We start from the raw sequence: 25,860 nt of genomic DNA on the forward strand, positions 1-25,860 counted from the left end.
ATCTATGGCGAGACCCTGGGAGATTTTAAAAGATGTTTATACATACACCATAGAGCTCATTCTAACGTAAGTTACAGGGAAGAGATTTGGGAATCGATGGGCATTTAGCATTTCCTCAGAGGTGGGAGGGTAAGGCAGATGAAAATCTGTACAAATCTTGATCATTTTCTCTTTAAAGTAATACAGATTAAGGGGATGAGACTGTATAGGATATTTGACTAGCTCGCAAAAAAATAACGTTTAAAATCTAGCATCTCATGTGCATGTGCCATAGTGGAGGAAAATCATGATGGAGAAGACAGACAGCTGGTATGTGAACTGAGCATCATAAAACATGCTCATATTTATCAGATTATTTCCAGTGAATAGTCAAATATGCTCAGAACATATTTGAGCATATGTCCTGAGCATATTTGAGGGAAGGGATATACTGGCTGTTCCCTTATATAATGGGATTGAGTTTGATTTCATCAGACTTCTATACCTGGTCCTGAGCATGGTATGTATTTGTGGATCACAAGGAAAGGCTATACTAGGACCATCTCCTATAATAAAAATATTTGCTCCAGAGGGGTGCAAGGGTAGTTCAGTGGTAGAATTCTTGCCTGCCATGTGGGAGACCTGGGTATGATTCCTGCTCCATGCACTTCCCCCAAAAACAAACAAAAAATCAACAAGTGGTGCTGCAATAATGGGATATTCACATGGAAAAATAATGAAATGTGACCCTGCCATACAGCATACAAAATATACATATATATATTTGCTCCACTATGAAGAAATAGTATCTTAAGTGGTCACTTATTTTATCTGATGTGATTTATCTGCTTAATTTATCTGTATAACGCATTGCCTGGCCTCATATGCTCGGTTATTAAAACATCAGTGTACGAACAAAAAGATAAATTTCTGCCAACTGTTTTTTTTTTATGCTGCAACCTTTGTAATAAAAGAGTTCGTTCTTATAAATCAATTATTGTTCAGTCTTTAAAGAAAGCATAGTACCTTATGCCTTGTCAGAGCTGCTGGGTGGTCCATCATACTTATCTCTGAAGTAGACTGCAACTCACTGAGAAACAGTTTAATCCAGACAGAAAATGAAAGCAGCTGCTCATCAAATTGCTGGTGTTCAGCAACCACGGACTGAAGAAAATTAATCCTACGCAGAGAAAGGTGGAAGACAAAACGCTCCATAGATGATAGAAAGGGTTAGTGATATATTTTTGGAAAATAAGCTTACCCAAGGGCAAGAGTGATGTTGAACATGGGGAAACCAGAACACTGGGTATTTTCCAGCTGCTGCTAAAATCTGTTGCCTTGTTTTCCCCATCTCAGTAAATATCAGCCCCATTCACCCAGTCTTAGGGTCATCCTTCACACCTTCATTTCTTTGCTACCACTAGGATGCATCAGCATGTCCTGCAATGAACCCGCACCCCCGACCATCACACACAGTCTGTGGATGGATTCCATGCCCCATAATTCTGCCTCACCCTGGTCTGAGCCCTCTCACCTCACGCCTGCCCTCCAGCAGCCTCCTAAACTTGCCTTCTTCCTCCCCACACCTCCATGCTCTACACATCCACCAGCTGATTTTAGTGCAATAAGGACATTCCCCAGGCAGGGTTACATACTCAAGTCATTTCCTCTTGCACTTAGGAAGGCAAAGTCCCTTACTGTGGTTTACATAATCTATTTCTCTGACCCTACATTCACTCTTACCTTCTGTGTTTCCCCAGTGTCCCAGCTCATGACTAAGGCAGCCCCTGTGGTCTTTCAACCGCTCTGTCTGTATGCTACACCTCAGGGCACAATGTCTACTTCTGCTCAGCAATTGCCTCTTAAATCAGACATCAACTCCTCAGGGATGCCTGGCTTGATCACCTGGTCTAAAACTGCACCACTCAGTACGTCCTGCCCTTTTTCCCTATATTTTATACCTTATGCCACCTGAAATTGCCCTGTTTATGCATTTGTCCAAACATATTTATCATTAATCTCACCCCTACTCACAACACACGTTAACTGTATGCTCCGTGAGAACAGGGGTTTATCTGCTTTGTTCATTAACTTTATCCTTAGCACCGAGAAAGGTGCCTGGGATGTGGTCAGGGATCATAGGTGACTGTAATAAATTAAGTTGATAATTACTAAGTGATCTGAAGTTATAATGCATCACCAGTGTTAAGAACAATACCTTAATTGAATATTAATCTCCATCACAATAATTTGCATCCAAAGCTCAAGTTTCCAACTTGTCTTTCATGTAAATTGTCTTTCATGAAAATGTCTTTCATGTAAAATTTACATTATGTTTGCATATGTAAATTATATTTTGAAGGCCTTTACACAGGTGCCATTTCAAAAGTCTTTTAATTCCCCTCTGTGAGCTAGGTCCATCTCTTGAAATAGCGCCTGCCCTATTTTACAGAAAATGACTCATCTTTCAAGATATGGCATCACAACCTCCTGAAAGCCTTTCCTGAACCCATCCAAACACCCCTTCTTTCTGTTCTCATGTTACCCTGTGCTCACGTCTCTCATTGGTTTTTTGGTTATTGTCACACACACCGTAATTCACTTGAGGCCAGGGACCAGGATGTATTTATTTTATGGCTCTCATGTCTAATGTCTACTCTCAGTAGATATTCAGTAGACATTTGTTGATTGAATAATGCAATAAGCAGGTGAGTAAGTGCATGCGCTGGAGAATAGAGAGAACTCTGCTTACTGTTGCTATCATTAGGACATAGAAGAGTGCTCACCTCAGTGCAGAAATCAGTAAATGACTTGCTGACTGAATGAATGAATGACAAATGACTCATCCAAGATCACATACCCATTTACGGAGAAAATTTGCTTTCTGGCACATTAAAAAGTTCTAGATGCCAACCATTAAGTCACCCAGTTAATTAAAACTTAACCCATCTTTGCCTCCATCTAATATATTAATGATTTCCCATAGGATGCAAACTCTCAGTTACCATTTTTTCTCCTGTACATAAACTACATGGACAACAAACAGGACAAACATTAGGAACCCTACTCTCTTCCATATGTCTTAACTGGCTTGATCATTTGTGCTGCAGATTATGACTCAATTTTGAATTGAGGGTCACAGAAAACAGTCGTTCCTTGGAGCACCTTGATGTTAAAAACTATGGTCTTACCCATTCTATAATTATCCCCTGAATAACTGAATTTAATAAAGTGTGAGCAAGACTATACTTTCTTAATTTACATGTTCACCATTTACAAACAAATGAACATTACTGGAAGTTTTTACAAGAACCAACCTCTTGCTAATTATTTGTGGCAAAACGCTCCACCTCTCATCCAACTGCTCCAGATGCAGTTTTATCATTTTCACATCGTCTTTGGAAGCCACCGAGAGTAGTGACTCCTTCAACTGCAAAAGGTCGCTGTAGAAGGAGGCCTGGGACACAACTTCATTTTGCAGTGCCTGAGGGAAACAGAATATATTACAGAACTCGACCCAACGTGATTGAACAGGAAGGGTCACAGGTGGTGGGTGTCCAAAAGCTTCACATTCTCGCAAAAGGGAAGTCCTTGGGCCCAGACTGAAAGATAGCCTTTTTTACTTGATTTCAAAATTGATCCACTTAACCTCTGTGACTATTTTTTTTTTCCAGCGCTTATATCTTTCTGTTTATTTTTTGAACAGTTTTATCCACACATCAGGCAATCCATCCTAAGTGAACAATCAATAGCTCCAGGTAAAATCACATAGGTATGCATTCACCACCACAATCTATATGAAAACATTTCCATTTTTTTAAAAGGAGAAACAAAAACAAACAAAACAAAAAAACAAAAAGGAGAAACAACAACAGCACCCCAAGAATCCCATCTCCCTCCCATATAGCCCCCTCTTGTTGACATTTAGGTTTCTTAACCTGCATGAAAAGTTCTTTTATCATCTATGAGGAAAGGTGGTGGGCACTAGAGGGAATTGAGTTTGAGATGTCATGAAGCAGACATTCCCCAATCCTTTGTCTTCTGACAGTCTTTTACCTCTGAGACTTTTATGGGACAACTTGGCTGAATTCTTAGGTATTCAAACATTAATCCAGGTGTTGCTATGAAGCCATTTTGGAGATGTAATTTAAATCTACGATTCATTTACTGTAAAGAAGGAAGATTTTCCTATATAACCTGGGTGGGCTTGATTCAACCCATTGGAAGGCCTTAAGAACAGAGCTGTTGAAGGAGAAATTCCACCTGCAGACAGCGGCTGAACCTGTGCCTGGAGGCTGGCCGAAGGATTTTGGACTTGCTTTGCCAACCCCCATCCTTTCACTCATGCTGCTTCTCTGATGGAACCTGGATTGATGCACATCTAATGCAATCTTTTTAAATGTTCCTAGAACCTGAATCAGTTTTCCATCATCTGAGTTATATTAATTTAGGCAACTGTAGAAGCTGTGGAATTTCCTTCAGAACAAAGAAATTGAATTGCCTTTTCTATTGCTTATGAGAACCAATGCATATTTAACAATAACGAAGATGCAATTCCCAGGCACCGAGGGCCTTACGTATCCTTGATTTTACTTTCACACAACAAAACCAATCATTCTCTTATTTCATCAGGCAACGAATCCCTTAGGCGTGTGGCTGTGTGGGATGCACTACGTTGCAGTTCTAACCCGATAAGAGAGAACATATAAGCACGTATGCGATGATCAAAAAGATAAAATGGGGATTCGATGGGATGATAAATGTAACCATAGTACAGAGTAAACTTTATCAAATGTTGTCTTTCTTTCTGCTATAAGTAAGATTGCTAACGCATTAGAGGAAAGAGTAAGCAGGACCCCTTGCCTGCCCTGAGTTGGCAAGGAAGACCTCAACGCAGAATGGAGACTGATGCCGGGAGGTAGAAACGTAAAAGCAATATTCAGACAACGTCGGGAGGGCAGCTTGGCTGCTGCAGCGTCTGTGGGAGGGACAGGGGCCCACAGCCCTTGCTCATTCCTCCAACTGAATAGCACTTATTTCCCACACAGAGACACGTTCCAACACAGCTTTTTGTGGTCAGCATCCACGTCCACGTCTCATCATTTTTTAAGGAAAGGAGCTGTGCCTTCCCCTCAGAGAACACCTCACTGTATTTATAAGTGAGTAGAACCAGACTGTGGATGGACGATTGTCCTTTATCATCAGGGCAGTAACTGGTCATGGTGGTTTTCTGAGCAAGGACTATTGGGAGGTTAATGCAGAATATCAGTGCTTGGTAAACAAGATTCCAGGGTGGCGTCAAAGTCAGGGAAGGAGAAAATTCGAAGATGGAGCAATATGTACAGAGTCTACACACCCTGACTGATAAGAATTTTTAGAGTAACAATTATGAGAAGTAAAAAAACCTAGCTGCTTCTTAAAATTTTTATAAAAGGTGTGCAGAGAAAATTGGGCCCAAAATCTGGTATTTAATAGCCTCTTCTGACCAGCAATTCTGCCTGCTGAATTTTCTACCACAGATATCATAACTTAAAGCAATTTAATATCCAGATATCAGTATCATTGCCTGTACTTTCAATACTTAAAGATTCTTTAAAGTTTAAAGAGTTGGCTTTTTCATGGAGGGAAGAAACCAGCATATTTTGCTTTCCTAGCTCTCATCTGCATGTGTATTCATTCATTTTTTCTGTCTCACTTTAAAACAATTATTACTGTGGCTTTTTCCTACCCTGGATTGCCTCTTTTTCTCTTTTAAAACTTTATTACAGGGTGTTTGGGTGGTTCTGTGGTAGAATGCTCGCCTTCCATGAGGAAGACCTAGGTTCAATTCTCCAGTCTATGAACTCAAAAAAAAAAACAAAACTTATTACAAAGTTCATATAAATACCCAAGAAGAGCAGATATACCTATTACCCAGTTTTAAATGTATTAACTCGCTGTCAACCATGTTTCCTTTATATTCCTATTCATTCCTCTCCAAACCTCCTTAATTTTATTCCAATGCCAGACGTCATATTGCAGGATTTTCTCAAGCATCACAGAGATAATCATCAGCTAATTCATCATTACCATCTTTCAGTCTTGGGTTACTCTCTTTTTTTGTTCATTTTGTTTTGTTTTGTTTTGTTTTTAACAACCCAAATGTAACAAAGAGCATTTAATTTTCCTTCCCCAGAGGCCCTTGGACTTGCCTGTATTGATTGAAGTTCACCCTCCACTTTGACTCTGTCTGCAGAAATACCCACTTCTGGGGAACTGGCTACAGCTTCACAACGCTCTAACCAGGTCAGAAAGACTGACAGTTCCTTCTCTAGTCTAAAGAAAGCAGAGATAATAAATAGATGCATTCAAAATTATCATACTAGAAAACAAAACCCTTGAGGTTGGAAGGCCCAACACAAACTATTATACATAATATGGTGTAGGCATTGGTTCTCCTATTCCTAGATATGAAGGTGCAAAAATCACCTTTTATTTTCTTATATGCATTTGCACATGAGTTTATATCTGAGAAATATGTAAAGATACATATGCATTCCCTCCAACTCAGGGATCTCCATCTTTTAACACAAATCAACAGGATCTTCTCATAGTAGACACCTGGTTCCATGTGTTTTACATTTGGGATGATTGTTTTCCATCAAAAGAACAGTTAGCCCACCATTGTTATTAAATACTGGCTATTGAAATCCAGGTTTCCAACTCAAGAACGAAGGCTGCTCACCTCTGCCAGTGTTCCAGCAGGTTCTCTAGTGTCGCCTGCCTCTCTTTTGCCCTGCTCAGCATCCCCTCATATTGCTGCTGTAGGGCTGCAGCCTGCTGAACAGAGGAGTCCCTGTTTGTGACCTTGCGGGCACCGGCTGAGAATGCGGAGACTGTGCTGGACAGAGACTCCAGAGCCTGGCAGAAATCCTAGCGGAGTGCACAAGGAATAACAAAAAAAAGGCTCAGGTTAGTGCCAGCACCACTCACTAAGGTCAAAAGGTGGGACAACACAAGTGACCATCAACAGGCGAATGCATAAATACAATGAAATATTACACAACCACATAAAGGAATGGTGTTCTCATACTTGTTACAACATACATGAACCTTGAAAACATTGTGCTAAGTGAAATAAGCCAGACAGAAAAGGACGGATATTGCTTACTTCCATCTGTGTGAAATATCTAACACAGGCAAATTCATAGTGACAAAGTAGATTAGAGGTAACCAGGGGCTGTGGGACAGGCATGGGGAGTCATCGATAAACGGCACAGGGTTTCTGTTTGGGGTGATGGGAGAAGTTTTTGGTAACAGATGTTTGTGATGATAACACTATATTGACAATGTAATTAATGTAGATAAACTGTACACTTAAAGATGGTTAAAGTGGGAAAGTCTGTTACGTGCATGTTAGCACAATAAAATTTAAAAATAAAAATAAGACTTATTTTTCCTCTTCAAGGCATATCACCAAAAAAATATTGTCACAAGCAGCCATCATATCTAAAAAATGGATTTGTCCATGATTGTCAGTAAGACATGGTGAACATGAGGATAAAGTTACTTCATGAATACGGAAGTAAAAATTGAGACTGGGGAGACTATTCTCAAAATCAGTCTCTTTTACTTTACATTTGGATAATTTCAATTCTCTGTTAACTATTCAGATTATTTATGAAAATTATTATTACTTTTATGCTAAATATGTGAGCATTTTATAAAAAAAGATATTCCTAATTTACAAAAGCAACATGTTAACATCTTATAATCTTTATAAAAATATAGAGAGTAAGAACCTTGGCCAAGTTAGCTGCTGTCAGGAATCAATGATAAAAATAAAAATAGGGTGCATTTTAGGTGGCAAATATTGTGTTGTGTACATTACATTTGTTCGCATAATTAAATTTCATAAGAACTCCAAGAGGCCTGTTGCCTCATTATCACCATTTTACAGATCGAAATATCAACACAGAGAAAAAGTTTGCTTTAGAAAATCTAAATATCAGAAGAAATAGAATGCTACATTATCTGGTACTCAATTATTCATAGGTTGTCCGTCAAAGTAATTTCATCAAATTCAATTTATCTTCTTTTCCTCATTTTACTGTAACTTTAAAAACGACATAAGTAAAACAAAAATTACATTCTCATTATAAAATATTCTAACAATACAAATTTGCAGTCTCTTTTCCAGAGATACTAGTTGTCAATCTATTAGTTTCTAGCTTGCAGCTGCCTTTCTCTGCATTATGTACATATAAACACATAGGCCCATGTAACAGGGATACAATATATATATTTTTTCAATTAATTAACACATGGTTCCCTTTTGCATTTCTTAGCTCCTTCCCCTGAAGTATCTGTTGCCTTGCTGAAGATCTCTCAGTGTTCACCAGTTCAAGGACCAGATTGTAGCTTGGAAAGACACCAGCGAGGATATACTCTTCAAACATCTGAGTGTGGTGGGTTAAAATTAAAAATCTGTTATCCAGATATTTTTATTGCACATTAAATTTTGTCAAATGCAGGCAAGAGGCAACAGAGTAAGAAAGGGTTTGTTGAAGCTGTAATCTGAAAATGTCGCACATTCAAGTTAAAAGAGAAGAACACATCTAAAGTTAATGTTCCTTTAAGTTTTTGTAAAAACTTATTTGCATGGTAATACTGCTTGCATTATATGAAGTTGATACATTTGTTCCATGTAATTGCTCAGAACATAAAATGTTTTTATTTTAATTCTCCTCAAATTATTTATTACGTTTTCTCTTCAAGAAGTAATTATCAAATTTCTGAGTTGATAAGTAAAAATGTTGGCGCATGCTCTTACCATATGTTCTTGGAGAACTCTGTATGTTTCTGTAGCTGAAGAACATATTTTAACCGGTTCAGCAAGTTTATCTTCAAATTCAGACACAGACTGTTGGATCTAAAACATTGGTGAAATGTAAAATTATTGGCGGGAAAAATATATCAAGGCAAAGAAACTGTTATTGGGAAGTAGCATGCTTATTTTCTTTTGGATAGATTTCAATGTCATGATAAATGTTTTTTTAAAAATATATAAAATCAACATGCCCCATTACTTAAAAGGAATACAACTAAGCTTCAATGCTTCTCTGAGCACAATGCATAATGACATCCTTGTATTACTTCAAAAAAGGGAGCCATATAAATAATTATTAGTTTAGATTACCCTTGATGTTTGGGAGATTATTGGTAAATTGTTTTTTATCTCGTTCCACTATTTCTGGACCCCATTTTTCATTTTGCCACGAATGCAATATGACAAAGGTAGCTTTAGTAGGCACGGACCAATTCCTACCTTTCTAAGGTTCTCTTCAAACTTTTGCTGCTGACATAAATGTCCCAGGATTGTTCCTTCCAGACATTGTGCATGCTCTCGGAGTTCTTCCCAGTACCTTCTTACTTGGGTCAACTTGGCTTTGATCCGAGCAGATTCTCCAGTGGTAATAAACTGAGCAAAAGACTGAGCTTCTTCTTCTAAGCCCAGAATGCTGTTGATTTTACTTTCTATTTCCTGAATTGAGATCTAATATTGAAAACAAGAAAAATGACAATGCAGGCTAAGCACACTTGCCTTTCTGAAGTGGTATAATTATTTGCAGAGAAAGAAAATCAGGGCAATTTTCCTCAACTGACATCTTAACATAGTTGAACCTTAGAGCAGCTATGAACAAACACCAGGTGTTTTTCTTGATCTTATTTGGGGAGGATGAATATGCAAACTACATACTAAGGGTAGTCTTGCTTTTTGGCTTGAGTGTGGAAAGAAATAACTACTCCTGTTTGCGGTAAAGTAAGGTTCAGAGACTTACCCTGCTTATGGAATTAGCATTTAATCAACCAACCTAGGGAAACAGTGTGTTCCAATAACTTATAGGAATGCTAATATTGGCATTAATTTAAATTCTCTAAAATATAATTAGCTATTTCATATTTCACTAAGCTAAAGTATGTTTTAGAATTTGATTCCTATCTAAAACCAGTCTTTTCAGAACTAGCACCCATTTCTTTATGCCAGTGATTTCCAAATTTAAAATACATCAGAATCACTGGTCCCCATCCCCAAGGACTCCGATTCAGTTAAGTCTGAGGAAGGGCCCAAAGATTTTCATTTCTAACAAATTAGGGGTGTTGCTGATACTGCGTTCCAGCGCACCCACATCGTGATCCATTGCTTTATTCATCAGTTTATGCACTCTACGGTAAAAACATCCGCATGTGGTAATTTTAATTTAGTGCACAAAGGAGCTTTTATGTGTTGAGCAACACTTGAAAGTCACTGATAGCCATCAAGGATGGGGGGAGGGGGTCGAGAGGAGGGTGGGTATATGGAAATGTCTTCCATAAATACAGTGGGTTTTTTTTTTATATATCAGAGAACGAAAATTGTTTCTCTGAAAAAGGGCCAAATCATTCAATTACAATAAAGTCAAATATTTAAACAAATATTTAGATAAGTCAAATTAGATGGGAAAAAAAGCATGAAGTCTGTTTAGACACAACATAGTCAGAAATAATTTACATTACATAAGAGCCATGTATGTACCACTCATTTATCTTTATTTTTCATATGCCTGAACTACAGCAGCATATCTAACAGATATGTGCTGTTCGAACATGAATACAGTCTGACTTCACATTGCTGTTTTTTACGATCTTATTTTTTTCAAAATGTAGTCATAAATTCAGCTACTATATATTTTAGGCCCTACAATGTGCCCATAATCATTCCAGATGCTTGCAACATATCAGTGCAACAATCTTCGTTTAGGACAAAGTTCTTAGTTCTCAGAGTAATAGGTCATAGACAAATTCATAAATGCACAATCATATGTTGTATTGTGGGAAAATAAAACCCAACACAAGAAAAGAAGGTGGAAGATGAACCCAGTATAGGTTCTAGAAATTATCAGTTAGGAAGACTAGCAATGAATTTGGAATAGCGTGTAATGAAGAATAAAAATTGAGTTTGGCGTATTTATTGTCAAAAAATGCAAATGCTTCATTAATTTTAGTCCTAAAGGTTGTTTGAAAGTGAAAGCACTATGATAACAAGTGTTAACCATATTTTTAATACAGTCTTCTGTCTGGAAACAAAACATGAATCTATTAGGCCAAATTCCACGCTGGCGTGATCAATTCTATCTTTGCTTATTTCTAGCAAATACCTTTTGCCTGGTATTCATATTCATTGAATATGTTTTTTGATTGTTCTCAAAATTCCATATTAGGCATATTAAAATGTACTTGGGGTTAGATAGAATAGTAATCCACAATTGAATATTTATATATTTTAAAATAAAATATCATAGCTTTTTTTTCCCCCCTCAAAGTAACAATATGTCATTTGATGATTGACCTATTTGAAAGTCCTGGAATAATAGAGAAAAATAACAATAAGTAAACTATAGGGAGCCTAAACAAATCAAATAGTGATTACTAAAAATTCTCCAAAGGGGAATATGTTGAAACAAAATGTGCTATTCTTTTTTAATTTTTCCTTATAATTTAGGGGAAACAAGTAAGTGGCCGTTTGTAAAAACTGTTTTAAAGATTAGAAATATTTCATGACTATTCTTTAGCTGCTTGGCCTGTCCTTTTCCCAGTACAATAGAGAAGACATAAGCAGGTTGCATAAATAGACTGCATAGCTCCTTGATGGCACAAGATGAGTGATAAGCAAGGATAATCCGCACGGCGTCTAATCTTGGCCAAGCAACACTGCACCCTCCTACGACACACATGGTGTGAGAACTCATTCTGAGTCATAATGTGAAATGTTCCCACACCTTCACATGGACTTTACTATATTTAATTGGGAAATGGCAGAGGGTTTTCCCATTTCAAAGGAAATGGGCTGATATAGAAAAAGAAGTGGCTGCATTTTGAAAATATGTAAAAAATCGTATGAAAGAGAGATGAATGCTCAGCACTCACTTTCTTGCAGCCCATATATTTTTAAACTGTTTGAATGAAGTAGATGGTGACAGTCTATCCACAGGAGGGTTTTATAGAGCTGGAGGAGACCAAAGTATCAGGCATCTTCTACCATGCTCCGAGGAAGAAACCGGGATATCTCCTCGTTTCGCCTAAAGAAAGGAACCTCTCAACCTCTTCCTTATGACTGATGATGAGAAACACCTCCAACATGTGAGCTAGACATTTGGAATAATTCTTATATAGTTGTAGATGATAAATACATGACACATCATATAAAGGAATCAACAGAGGACTCCAGTGTAGTTAACTCAAAATCAAGGAAAAAAATGGTGTAACCATAAAAATATTTTAATGATATTGCACACAATGTAGACTTTGAATGCATATCAGACAATACATAATTCCATCTATAAAGTGTTGCCCAGGTTAAAGCGCGACCTCTTAGTTCAGTATTTCTGAGTTAATTTAGTTTTAATAGAGTCACATTGCAATGAAAGATTTGTTCTGGGGCCAAATAGCATTTGGTGAAAGGAAAAAAGGAGTTCTTAATAGCTATACGTGGATTATAAATGTAACGTGTGAGCAGGTCACCTTAATTTGGTTGATTTGCATGTCCAAGGCAGATGATGACGTTTCCAAGGCATTGAGTTCTTTTTCTTTTTCAGTTATCCAGATGGACAGGGTCTCAAAATTATTGCCAAAATGATCCCACTTGTTTTTCACCATTTCCATGGTTTTAATACTAAAATTAACCAGATCAAGTAAACAAAATGCAGTATTTTAATAATGAGAAACAACACATTGTCCTTTAAACCACCAAGTGAAGATATCCGTAACCATTTCAAAGTTGAAACAATTAAATAGAAAAATAGATATGCATTTGATCTGGGTTGTGTGCCAGGCCTGTAGTCTTTTTATTTCCTCTGAGAATGAACATTTAATGAAGTGGCATCTATGATACACTCTGAACAGAGCTGTGCTTTCCAAAAGAGTACTGCTCAGCCAAAAGGGGTCTGAACGCTGGTACCACTTTGTTAATCTCTGCCCTTAACTTTACTTTATAAACTACACCAGCACAGACTCCAGTGCAAACCCTTTTTAGAGGTCTTATTTTTATGGACATGAATCCTCTTGCTTTCAAAGGAAAGACATTGCAGTCATGATTTAAACTGAAAGATTTTTATAAAATGCATCTTTATGGACGAAGATAGAGCTTGTAATACGGACCACATGCTATCACGCAGCAGCCGTTCTACCACAGAGCTGAGCCTGTCACTTATGACCTATACTGGTGTCAGCTATTCTTAGATGTCCGTACTGTCCTGATGCCAAAGCGTTTTTTGATTTCTTGCACGTGAACACCTTAGCAGCTTTTAGATGACTTGGACTTTATTTGAAGTAAACCTAGCGAACAAAGATTCATATACTGATTCTTAGTTTGCATTAGGTGTGCACACATAACCAGGTGAATATGGCTTTCAGTTTAGAGAAAGAATGAGGGACTAACCGTATGTCATGTAACTGATAAGTCTTGGGTTAAAAAAGAGTGGAAGAATTTCCCTGTTTACCGAAAGGCACTTGAAGGCATTAAGAAAAATACAGTGGCATTATTGATTGTCAAGTAAAATAGTATTACAGTCTCAAATTTATACCCTGGGTGTGCCTAGTGCTTTCCGAAAGCTGCTATATTGCAAGTTTTATATGGAAGAAAGATCAAATGGAAATTCCTAACAAAAGTGGCTTCCTTTCTACTAAACTCCTAGTTTCACTATTTCCATAATTGAGAGAGAATATTTAACACAAAGTCTCCCAAAATTTCAAGTCATAGTTGTTTTAAATAAATCATTTATCAAATTTTAAAGCTTAGGGAAATGCAAACCGTTAATTTCAAGTTGCTATTGAATAAATTGAAACATGTGCATGGTTTTGTATTAAAATGAATTTTAGATTTTAAAATCCATCTTAGAAATCATGTCCTAGGTCTAAAGAATAGTGTGCTATTAGGCACCAATTTGCAACTATTTAAACAAAATAACCTTTAAAATAGAAATTTTCAGTCATATTATTTTGAAGAACATTTGCCATATCCTTATATGTTTATCCCCTCCAAGTGATTTTTGTATCTATTGTACCTATAACAAGGTATCAATAGTCCAACGATTCATTCTTCCTTTTTAGATAAACAAACATTAAAAGTTCAAGAAAGAATAGACTTGTGAAGACAATTTCTGGGAACAGCACATCAAGCAGTGACAATTTGGATACCGAGGCACTATTAAAAAACTCCATGAGCTCCTAGGTCTTGGAGACGTTTGGTCTATGAGATATGTATTTAAGCCTAGAATCTACACAATCAAAAATATCTACCCTTCCCTCTAACTGGTGACATCAGAATACTACAGCAAAAAAAGTATTTTCATTATCGGTTCCTTCTTGAGATTTCCTCCACAATATACAAAGGCCACAGAATTGAACAGATATGGCTTTCTCATGAACAGAATGAGTTTAACAATGCAAAAACCACATCCCCTATAGTTTGTGATTCTATTGTAGATGTTGGTTTCTGTATTGGCGATACTTTCTTTCCAATGTGAACTGCTTCCTCAAAACATGCTGAAATACACAGACACTTTGAGATTTTAAAAGAATGTTTTGAATACAACATACAGGAAGGATTGTTTTAAACTTTATCTCAGAGAAAAAAGTTTAGGACTTGTCAAGCACATACTCTTCTTCAAGCGTGTCTTCTAATTTTTTGATTTGCTCTTTGATTGACTTGGCCTGTTGCTGAAGCAATTGCTTGTTCTTGGGCCCGAGTGGTATGTCCGAAGCTTCCTTCACAAGATTATCAGCCTGGACTGCAATACCTTCTGTTCGTTTAGAAAAGTCCTAGAAAAAGATATTACAATTGTTATAGGGGCATTTTATATTAAACTCTGCCCTCAAGTAAGTTGCATACATTGCAGGGACTTCCCCAAAATAGACAGATGGCTAAATGGATGTAAGGATATGTGGAGAGATGGATGGATGGAAGGATGGAAGGATGGATGGATGAAAGGGTGGATGGATCTTACTGTACTTTTGGCTAAACTGCCTTATTTTCATCATGGCTAAAATAGATGCTTTATTAAATTATATATACATTTAGCTATCTACCTTCATGGTTATCCAACAATTCTTATAAGAATGATGTCTCCGTTGTTTCCTGGTTTTGATTTATTGCTGAGGATTCTGAGCTGCATTATAATAATTAATTCATCCACAAAGATGTTAGTTCACAAAATGATCAATTGAGAGTTATTGGTTTTTCAGTCATAGAGATAATGGACTTTGTAAGCTAGAGGATATGAAGATTTGTTTATACAATTGTAGGATATATGACCCATCAATAATGGGTATCAGTGCTCTTTAAGAACATTTTGATAACTAGCTCGCTGAAAAGAGATATAATCTGATATTAATGTTGCTGACTCTTACTTACTCTGTGTATATATACTGCATAGTGGAAAAAAGGTAAATTTTGGACCAGTCAAACCTGGGCTAAAATCCTGGATCTGCAACTAATAGTTGTATGACTTGGCAAATCACTTAACTTTTCAGGTTCTTTCATGAAAAATACAGATGACAATGTTTTTTTTGTAAGGCTACTGTTAGCACTTCATTAGCAATTTCATTGTTAAGTGCCTGACACTCTGACAGGTATCTATCATCATTTCTTTTCTTATGCAAGAGATTCCCAAGGGAGGTTTAATTTTGATCATCGACTTCCTTCTTTTCGGATAGATGATGCAAAAAACTGATGAAAGCGCTTTTAAAAACCAGACCTACGAAAGCCACTTTTCCCTCAGAGCAGCTCCCAGAATTAGCACACACTGTAAGACAGAGTTACTACATAGAACCATTGTATCTTCATGTCCTGAAAGACTTAATGTCCTCATGGAAATATCAACCTTACTTCAGAGAAGTATCCTGCAATTAGGAAAACTGAAAATGAGTCAGCACAGCTTCCTCATGGTATAGAGATTTATAGTATCCTAAAAGATACTATAATGTTGCAAGATTAAATTCTGTGGTTCAAAGCACCCACTGTTACTATATGTGAACTTGCTATCATTAGAGACTCAATTGTAATGACTATGAATCACAGCATAATTCTCAGAATCCCATGACTAGAATCAGAGGTGTAAAATAAAGTAGCCCCCCCCCCCACTAGTGTTTTCCAGTACCCAGGATGAATACGGAGAAAGTAGTTACAATTGAAAATGCTTCAACACACTTAATCTTCTAGCCTTCTATGTGAGCTCTGCATAACGAAAGCACAATGCTAAGGAATCTAAAGAGCAGAATAATGTTGACAAAAACAAAATTAAACAGAAATATAATAACCTTATAAGGCTCGAATTCTTAGTCCTAAGAGGAAGATATTCTAGGGTATGGACAGATGAGTGAAATATATGGATAAAAAAATTAACAAATAATAGGGGAACAAAGGTTAAAATATATTGGACAGGTGGAAATACTAGTGGTCAATGAGAGGGAGGGGTAAGGGGCATGGTATGTATGAGTTTTTTCTTTTTATTTCTTTTTCTAGAGTGATACAAATGATCTAAAAAATGGTCATGGTGATGAATACACAACTATGTGATGATATTATGAGCCATTGATTGTATAGCATGTGTAGAATGTTTGTATGTTAAGAATGTTTGCGCTTGTATGTTTTTTCATCAATAAAAATATTTTTTTAAAAAAAGACATTATCAGGAAAGAATTGACTCTGGCATTAGAGAGATCTGAAGTTGAAGCCAGGTTCTGTGCTTCAGTAGCTGCGTGATCTCTAGCCACATAACTCTTCCATTTCCTCGCTAGTCATGTCCATGCCTCCTTGTAAAGAGTGAATGTGATATTGCTTTGAACACTCTACAATTCCCTGGCACACAGAGGGCCATCCAGTATGCGTTCTCCCCTCTTTAGCACGCCATCCAAGGACTATCAACTGGGGTGAAGGCTGTACTAACAAGGAAAAGTGAGGAAAGAAAGAGAGGAGAACCATTATTCTAGATTATACATGCTCATGTAGCAGCTGAAATCAACAGTTATCAAAGAGGTGCAGAGGAATACAGAGTGTAGTGGCTAACACGTGGGCTTTGGACTCAACTTCACCAGTAACTAATCTTGAGATCTTGGACAAGTTCAGGAACATCTTTGTGCCTCAGTTTCCATATGTAAACTGGATTGACAATGGAACCTATTTCCTAGGCTTGCTCTAAGTATTAAATGAAATGAAGCATCTGAAGGGGTTAGACTTGAGTAACATCACATAGTATAAGTGCTCCACAAATGGTAGCTCATCAATCATAGACCAAAAGGAATTTTAGTGATAAAACAAAAGGGTCACATTTGTGTCAGCCAAAACATTTAAGCAGAGATCAGTGCAAATGGAATACCAGGTGCCAGAAATTGGGTGGAATCGGATATAGATACATAAAAATTGATATATATGTGCATATCTGCAAAAGACATCTGAGATTTTTTTATACTCTTGTATTTAAATGGCCGATGAAAATCATACAAACCCTTTATAGATTCTGCTACCTTGTAACACTTCAAATTCCTCCTTAAATTACTCATTGGAGAAACAATGAAAAATTAGTAGATGAGGGCCAAAGAAGCCTTTTGCAGGTAAGAAAACAGAAGCAGCTCAGAGGTTTATTTGCTAAAGGCTATGGATGCAAGATCTTCTTTTGTATGCACTGGCTAACACATTTGTATAAGTAATTCAGCCTTTCTGTAAACCTCAAAACTGCTGCAGTAGGAACCAACAGGTCTGTTTAACTCCTCTAATGCTTACTGCACATTCATTGGTCTGATTGGAGTGTTCAAGGTGTTTGAACTCATGGAGTTGAACTTGCCAAGCACATCCAAAAATATGATCTCTGTCAAACTCACTAATTTTGGGTACCATCTTCTTTTCTTTACTCTCTCTATCCATTTTGGTGTCCTATCTCAGAATGCATTCCACTTATCTAGCAACTGTCCCCAGTATCCCCTGTCATCCCCATCTCCTTATTCATATTCACTCATAGATGCAATAGTTTTCTTGTTGGATCTCATGACTCAGGTCTTTCACGCTTTCAACCAATTGTCTACAGCTGCCTAAAAATTAATCTCACAAGGCACAGCTCTGATCCTCTGGCTCTCTTTCTTAAAAACCTTTAATGGCTCCAGGTTATCTAGACAGCGATGCTGCAGACCTTCAAGACTCTGTTCTGCAACCCAAATTTCCTTTACAGGTTCACTTGCCTTTATTTTGCTTGATGATGTGGCAACCCTATGTCTAGGGTTTTCATCCCTCATGTCTTTGGACATACCATCTCCCTTCCAGAAAGGCCATTTCTCTGCCACAAACTCCGCTGAGTCTTACCAGCCCTTTGAGATTCAGTTAAAAATATCATTGCTTCCAGGAAGATTCTTAAAAATCTATTCATCTCTTTGGATACTAACCATTTCCCAGTTTATGAAAACCTTCACTTAGTTCTCGATGTTCAAGTCTTATCTATGTTCTCGTTCCCCAGAACAACCACACCAGCGCGCTGAAAACAGTGTGTCATCAATAAATAATAAGTACCGATTAAAGTAATAATAATAGTAGTAATGGAGTAGAGATGCAGCTTTCTTCAGAATAATGAGTACCCTGAGAATGTAAGTACTTATTGATATACCTTTGTCTGTTCCAATTCTGAAGATAAACTTTCCAAACTGCTAAAACTCAAAAAGCGTTCGTGACTGGAACCAGTTTGAAAAAGGTATCTGACTACTGTCTCTTTGTTTGTTTCAAATCGCTCCCATTTTCTTAATGTGACCTAAATTTGAAAAAAAATAATAAACAACATAGTTACAAATGACTGAAGTTCATCACAAAATATTGCCCCGTTTTCATTCATTTGGAAAGCAGCCAAATTCTAGTTAACTTTCAGTTGAAATTTCACTCAATCACATTGAATAGAGATTATTCTAATATCTTCTATAAGAATTTCCTTGCTGGGTTTCAACATCTCTCTCGATAGAAAGAAGATGTGATCTAGATGATCTCTGAGTCCTCTATCAGCTGTAAGGTCCAATGAAATTAACAGTATTACTGAAAGTGTGAAAAAGGGAAAAAGAAAAAGAAAGCCGGGGGGGGGGGGGGGGAGACACACACAGAGACAGAGAGAGAGAGAGGGGAGGGAATGGCTGGGCAAGAGAATAGGGAAGGGAAGGGGAAGGAAAAGCAAGGCAAGGCAAGGCAAGATAAAACGAGAGAAAATTGAGCAAATGGCAAAAAGTAAAAAAAAAAAAAAAAAAAAACTTTTATTTAAAGTAGAACATATCCAATATTTCAAGATCATGATATGGCAGAAAGCTTGCTGTCGGACTTTCTGGAAAAGTGAACGGAAATGTTGTAAATTTCTGAATTCCTACAACAATGGATTCAAATTCTGGCTCTATTATTGAAGGCTGCCGTGTAACTTTGGGTAAGGTCTTTGAACTTTTTCTTTTTAAGTATCCACACTTGCAAACTGTGTTAAATTACAGTACCCGCATCATAAGGCTGCTGTGATGACGAAGAGACACAATTGGTGCAAAGTACCTCTCAGACAACGCGGGAGGTCCTGAGGCGGAAAGAATGCGCGCACCGCTAGGACTAAGGGCCTGTTTAAGGTACCGCGAATCCTCCGTTTAAGGCACCGCGACTCCCCACCTCCTACCTGGATGCGGCGTTCCTGCTTCTCCCGGCCGTGCTCCACACCATCCAGGGTGCTCTCCAGCTTCCGCAGCTCCTCGCGGACCCGGCCTGGTAGTCCACCTTCGCCCCGCCCAGCCCGTGCAATCTGCTGCTGCACATCTCTCTTCTTCGCAGCAATCCTCTTTGTCTTTTGCTGGAAGCAATTGTTCAACAGACGGATATAAAAATTACTCTCTAAGGAGCTGACAGGGATTTGAGCACCCACCCTTCGAAGGAGGTACAGACAGGTGAGAACCCATAGTGCGCAGGGCCCCGACTGTATTTCAAAGTTAAAATTAGGTGGCAAAGAATAAAGGGGCTCTCTATTAGTCGGAGGTGGACATTATTTTCTAAATATTTTATGTTCTATGACCGATAGCACAATTGATTTGCTTTAGCGTTTTGACTTATGTGCAACTTTAGAGAATGCTGAACCCTCTGTGCACGATTTCAGAAGGAATTTGGCAAAATGATCCAAAGACACACACGCCCTTCTCCTTAAATGATTATTTAGGTCTGGTAACAAGTCCCACCTCCAATTTTTCTTTATCAACTATTATGTACAAAATGCTATTAAATCCACCAAGAGAGATGTAATTCCTGGTTGTATTAAGAAGGATTGATCTACTGAGATATATTGGAAAAAATTGTTTTTTTTTTTAAGTTAACCCTGTACTGAAGTATAATATATACAGAAAGGCATACAAATTTCACAAAGTGAGCATTCCTATCTTGCCAAACATCTAGTCTAAAAAATGTAAAAGAAATTTAAAAATTTTATATAACTATTTATAATCAAATATTTTTCTGAAAATGCAAATTTAAACCCAAATGATAGTTTAACATGATTGATAACAACCCAACACCAAATGTTAATTTTTTATACCCACAAACTTATTATAATTAAAAAATAAATCTATAAGGCCTAGAGGCCACTATTTTATGTGTCTTTATAATACAACTTCTATTTTTATATATTATATATAAAATTAGCTTGTATTTTGCTATATGCTACACAGTTAGAATTTTATTAACTATTTGATTTGACTGCTTCCATTTACATTGAGTTTGATGAGTAATATATCACATTTATGCATATAAATTTTAATGCCTATTACTGTACTATCAGGACTTAAGTTGATTAAAGTTATTTAGCATCAATATGTGTACCAGATTTTCTTTATTTCCAGTTCTGTTGCAGAGTAACATCACACTTTCCTAAAAGGTCTAGTACAGAGTAAGAGTTATAATTTCTCAAGTGAAGTTGTTTTAAAGGTTGTAAATTCAAGAGAAAGGTTTTAATATAATGACAAATAATAGTGTTCTCAAATATGAAACAATTCGTACATTTCTATGCTTTCTTTTCTGTTAAGAAAAGGAAAACTATGCAGGTTTCATGCAGATTTTCATAACTAAATCAAGTTTCCCTCCACAATATTCCTTGAACTTTTGCATGTCGGTGGGTCACTCAGTCTTAGAATTTGTTTTGCAGGATCTTCTGAAATATTCACTATTTATCAGAGAGGATAGAAGCGCCAAGTTCTTTTAACCATTCAGTCACTCCACCCACCCCCCCATCTGCCATCTCTCTGGTTCTGTCAGTAATTAATAAACTTTCACAGATGCACTACAGTAGAGAGGCACCTACCTGGTGGTGAAGAAGTAATTGTTGTGCTTCGAACAGATTTTCAGTGTCCAGGATCTTTTCAGCTTGTTCCTGGATTTCTTTAGAATCTGAAATTAACTCTTCGAGGGAACTTTTTACTATTTCTTTGTATTGGACACAATCACCAAAATTGCTTAACATCTTTTCAACCTAGATTTTCATGAAAAAAAATGTAGATTGTATATTATTTAGTGAAATTCATGTAATCATAAATAATTTAAGATTATGAACAAAGCCTGTTACAACTACTTGAAATATGCACACAAATCCCTAACAATTATTCTTACAATATTTTTGAGGCTTATTTAATTATCATTAAATATGGTCACTTACGGAAATTGTAAGCCTCACATGTGATGGTGCTCTGTGACATAACAAAAACTAATTCTCTCTGAGGCAGGATAATGAAACACTGTGTGTGTGTGTGTGTGTGTGTGTGTGTGTGCATGGTCTCCCAGGTTCCCTTAATTTTAATCTCATGACTAAAAGATTATTATGTAAGTGCCTTACAAGAAGGTTGAATTTGTCCCATTCAAAGTAAATAAAAAGTAGAGAGAAAAGAAAAAGAAGTAAAGAATAAAACAGTATTTGAGTAAAATGCATTTCTCATATTTCTACAGAAAAATATCAATACACATAATTTCTAATGTAGTTGTTCTCTAATGAATTCTTTTCCTTGTCATCTTCCTGGATTATCCATCTTCTATTTCTTTCTGCTTCTTCCATTTTAGTTTTACCTTTGACTTTGGTTTTCAATGTCTATCTTTCTCTAGCGTCACAATCTTTATCCACATTTTTATCATGTTTCTAGTTTTTCCTTCCCATATGCTATCTTTTTCCTTGGCGCTCTTCTGATCTGAGCTATTGGAGGTAACTTAGAGCATGTTGTGCTCCAAACAAAAGGCAAACTCCAGGTCTCAGCAAATCATCAGTTCAGGTTAAAGAAGGGATTCTTTACTACATATTTTGCCTATGTTCACAATCTTTCTTCTTACAGCGGACAATCGTGAACACTTTATGTGCAGCATTAGTTTAATAATAAATGTATTATAATCAAAGGAAGGGACTGAATGGGTCAAATCTCTCTTTTTCCTATAAATGCAGAAATAAATAATGCTTTTCTCCCATTCTTCTCCTAGTTTTCAGTAAGTTATTAATAAAAATCATTAATTGGTACTAAAATATCACATAAAATTTTTAAGATAGATAGATGTACGATTAATATTTATATAAGTATTCATTATAAGTAGACTGTCATTACAAATCCCCATGGGCACCATAATGAGAGAACTTGGGAGATAAACGTAAAATGTTGGGAAGAGAGTAACTTCTCATTTTAAAGATGGATAATTTTTTTCATGTGACAAACTATACTACAAGTTTCTATGTCAGGGTCACACAATTTTTCAGGCTTGGGATCAAAGAGCACCTGCATATGTATTAAGTTGCAGACTATTCCCCTTACTTGCCTTAAAGTAATATCAGAATTTCATTCCAAATGTGGGAGTAGCAACTAACCAAACTTCCCCAATGCTACGAAAAATGGATGATCCAATTATTGAAATAGCTTATGTTTCAAAATCTGATTAGTCATATCACTATTTTCAAATTGCCAAAAAGTCTTAAGAAACCTGTAGTTTATAAATAGAAATTTTCACATAAACACAAATCGTGAGTAGTTCAGAGTTTTTTTCAGCTTATGTAGATTCACCACGGGAGCCTCAACCAGATCCCTGTGGTTTAATAATACAAAAGGTTTAATCCAGCTGTTACATTAGGCACATCTACAGAAAATTCCAAATTTTCTGAATCGGAGAGCCTGGTGGGCTTACGATAGTCATTGAATAATTCATTTTTCCATGCATGTTTATATTTAAATGATTTCAAGACATACTTGTAACTCTCTATTCTAATTTACATTCTTCTATTATATCCTGGGCTCTTAGTCATCACCATTGCACAACAACCTGCTCAGGAAGAGAATTCCCACTGAGAGCAGAAGGTGCCCTACTAGAAATGAGGTAAATGGACCTACATGTTCTCATCTATAAGAAGATACAGACAAGTGTTGAAAATATACTGAGTAGTGTAAAATGGGTTGACCTCCAAAAGAGAATTTTCCTGGTATGCCTATAAGCACGGATACTTTATTATCACTAGCTGCTAGTCATGAGTTTTTATTCTGTTCTTACTCTACTAAATGCTTTGCATACACTATTGTACTTCATCCTTGATGCTGACTTTTGGGGGTATTTTTTAAACTTATTTTGCAAATAAGGAAAGCAAGGGCCAGAGATGTTAAAAGGCAAGCTGAAAGTTGCATAGGAAATAGGATATCAGAGTTAAGCTCTAACCTTGAACTTGTCTGACTCTCAAACCTGTGCTCTTTATCTCTATGCTACACCTGAAACTGACCGTGAAACAACAATGCTTTCCATAAGCGTGAAAAGTGCGATGTGGCTAAACATTCTATTTTAGACAGAGATCATGAATCTGAACTGACATATCCAATATGGGCATACACGGAACTGGGATCCCCACCCAGAACTGTCTGTTCAGAGTGTAAGTGATATACCTCGGACAGCAATGTTACAAGAAACTTGAAGCCACTAGATAATTTTGCCAGCTCATCCCCTTGCTTTTGGGCTTCCTTCTCTGAAGAAACTTCAGTCAAAATTTTAAGCCTGGATTTCAGCCAGCTGAGAGTCTCTCCTTTTTCGCTAACACCATTTCTGATCTCCTAGAATGAAAGGATACTTTCGATGAATGGAACACAGTTATGGACTATAACTCTCCAGAGTGAAAGGACTCAATGTGAGTTTTGTAAGGTGGAGGTAAGAGAACCGTATATTCATTCCCCAGCAGAGTGGCTTCCCATTTTGCTTTTTTTGTACAGGTTTACGTCAATGAGCACTAGAAAGAAATGTCTCCCCAACACCAATATCTGATACATAAAATCGACATCATCTATAGCAAAAAAGCAAATGATCTTCATAATTGAACGATTAGATATTTACCAATATTCCCTTCACCATAACAAAGATTGTATATAAAAATATTGTAGAAGAATATGAGATTACAAAATTATAACACAGAATATACTTTGCTATCTTGCTTTCTGTGAGTTGTAAGGGACATTTTTTGTTTTGTTTTGCTTTAATGAATGAGTTCTTTTTCAGTGAGTCAATTTATTTTATTGAAGAGTTTACTTGTAAAATATTGTTATGATACTCTATAGGTTTGTTATAACTTCATTATGTACATTTCCTGTTGCATTTTTGTTAACTTTTAGGGATCAATACCCAAGATGTTAAGAGGCACAAATAGGAGAGCAGCTCTTCACTGGAAAGGGAGGGTTTACTCACCAAGATAATGCCAGGAAGACTCCAAGATGCAGCTCTGGCAAGGACAGGACCAAGAGAATGGTCACAGGACAGCCTCCCACCCCATTCCCACCCCAACTCTGAAATAACCAGAGGCAGTGGTCTCTAACCACACTTGCTCTACAGAGGCTGTTACAAGGCAAATGCACATCAGTGGAAAACAAATGGTTCCAGAAACAGGTCATCTCTTTGCTCTGTGGCACGAATGCTTTTGTACTTTAATATTTACCAATAACAAATCCAGGTCTCTTTCTATACATGTCTACGGTTATATTATTGAGCACATCTAATATTTGGAGGGCTTATGGTGCAAGAGGGGAAAATGGAACTCAGAGGACAGGGACAGAAAGGAAACAGGCAAGGGCTCAAAAGGCTGAACAACAAAGACTTTTCACAACAGTGAGTAAGAACTCAAGATTCTAAAAATTGAAGGGCTGAGAGGGAGAAGGCTGCTGTATGCTTTTCACAGAATGCATATGGGTCAGGCCTGGGATCTGCCACCATGGCTGTGTGTATCAGGCCATGCCCAAGTTTTGGAGCCTGATGTGAACCACTCCAGGCCAAATGCAACAGAGAAAGGATGCTTAGAGACCTTGCCTAACTCTTTAACTTTTCAGTGATCTGACTTTTGAAGGGCTGAAAATGTATTGTATAAAAACCTATTGTGTCCTTATTTTCTCTGGCAATTGTTTTTTCATTAAATATGCTTTATTTGCAGTCTTTTCTAAGTTTGTATTTTCTAAGAAAATGAATTTTTCCATTTATTGAAAGAGGCAATTTATCCTTCCACTAAGCAACAATGGATTTTTGTTGTAGAAAAAAAATTCTATTTTCTGGTGCTCTATATTGATACATTTTTACAGCAAATGCAAGGATGTGATTAGTCATTATTGAATAATCCAACACATTTCCCATTTGGGTATAATCCTAGAAATCAGGGGTAAGGTAGGGGTTATTGTTGGTTGGAGGCAGGGGAGATGCAGGTACTTACAGACTTATGTCAAGGATATGAGAAATCCAAAGAAGCACCCTTGAGAAATCCATACTTCCCCCCGCCAGAACTGTCTATAGACGGCACTGATACCACATATTGCCATATACACATTGGATATATTGCAAGT

The 25,860-nt window shown here is 37.0% G+C and overlaps 1 protein-coding gene and 1 long non-coding RNA gene across 15 annotated transcripts in view; one reads left to right on the forward strand and one right to left on the reverse strand.

Moving 5' to 3' along the window:
* The window catches only part of SYNE1 (spectrin repeat containing nuclear envelope protein 1), a 536,476-nt gene that overhangs the window by 308,642 nt on the left and 201,974 nt on the right, over positions 1 to 25,860 (reverse strand). For all 14 annotated transcript variants that reach the window (XM_077149294.1, XM_077149293.1, XM_077149295.1 and 11 more), the window contains exons 27-38: positions 23,932 to 24,096; positions 21,339 to 21,506; positions 19,674 to 19,844; positions 18,648 to 18,788; positions 14,657 to 14,817; positions 12,520 to 12,670; positions 9,287 to 9,514; positions 8,792 to 8,890; positions 6,704 to 6,891; positions 6,171 to 6,294; positions 3,297 to 3,463; positions 1,006 to 1,159 (exon numbers count right to left, since the gene is read on the reverse strand). In XM_077149294.1, the coding sequence (XP_077005409.1) occupies positions 1,006 to 1,159; positions 3,297 to 3,463; positions 6,171 to 6,294; positions 6,704 to 6,891; positions 8,792 to 8,890; positions 9,287 to 9,514; positions 12,520 to 12,670; positions 14,657 to 14,817; positions 18,648 to 18,788; positions 19,674 to 19,844; positions 21,339 to 21,506; positions 23,932 to 24,096 (1,917 nt within the window). The remainder of the gene's footprint in view (positions 1 to 1,005; positions 1,160 to 3,296; positions 3,464 to 6,170; positions 6,295 to 6,703; positions 6,892 to 8,791; positions 8,891 to 9,286; positions 9,515 to 12,519; positions 12,671 to 14,656; positions 14,818 to 18,647; positions 18,789 to 19,673; positions 19,845 to 21,338; positions 21,507 to 23,931; positions 24,097 to 25,860) is intronic.
* On the forward strand, positions 19,568 to 25,441 carry LOC143674033 (uncharacterized). Its single transcript, XR_013170830.1, has 4 exons — positions 19,568 to 19,938; positions 23,303 to 23,377; positions 24,101 to 24,190; positions 24,649 to 25,441. It is a non-coding gene; the product is annotated as an uncharacterized LOC143674033 (long non-coding RNA).

This window comes from Tamandua tetradactyla, chromosome 2 (assembly GCF_023851605.1).
Source record: "Tamandua tetradactyla isolate mTamTet1 chromosome 2, mTamTet1.pri, whole genome shotgun sequence".
NCBI classification, from domain to species: domain Eukaryota; kingdom Metazoa; phylum Chordata; class Mammalia; order Pilosa; family Myrmecophagidae; genus Tamandua; species Tamandua tetradactyla.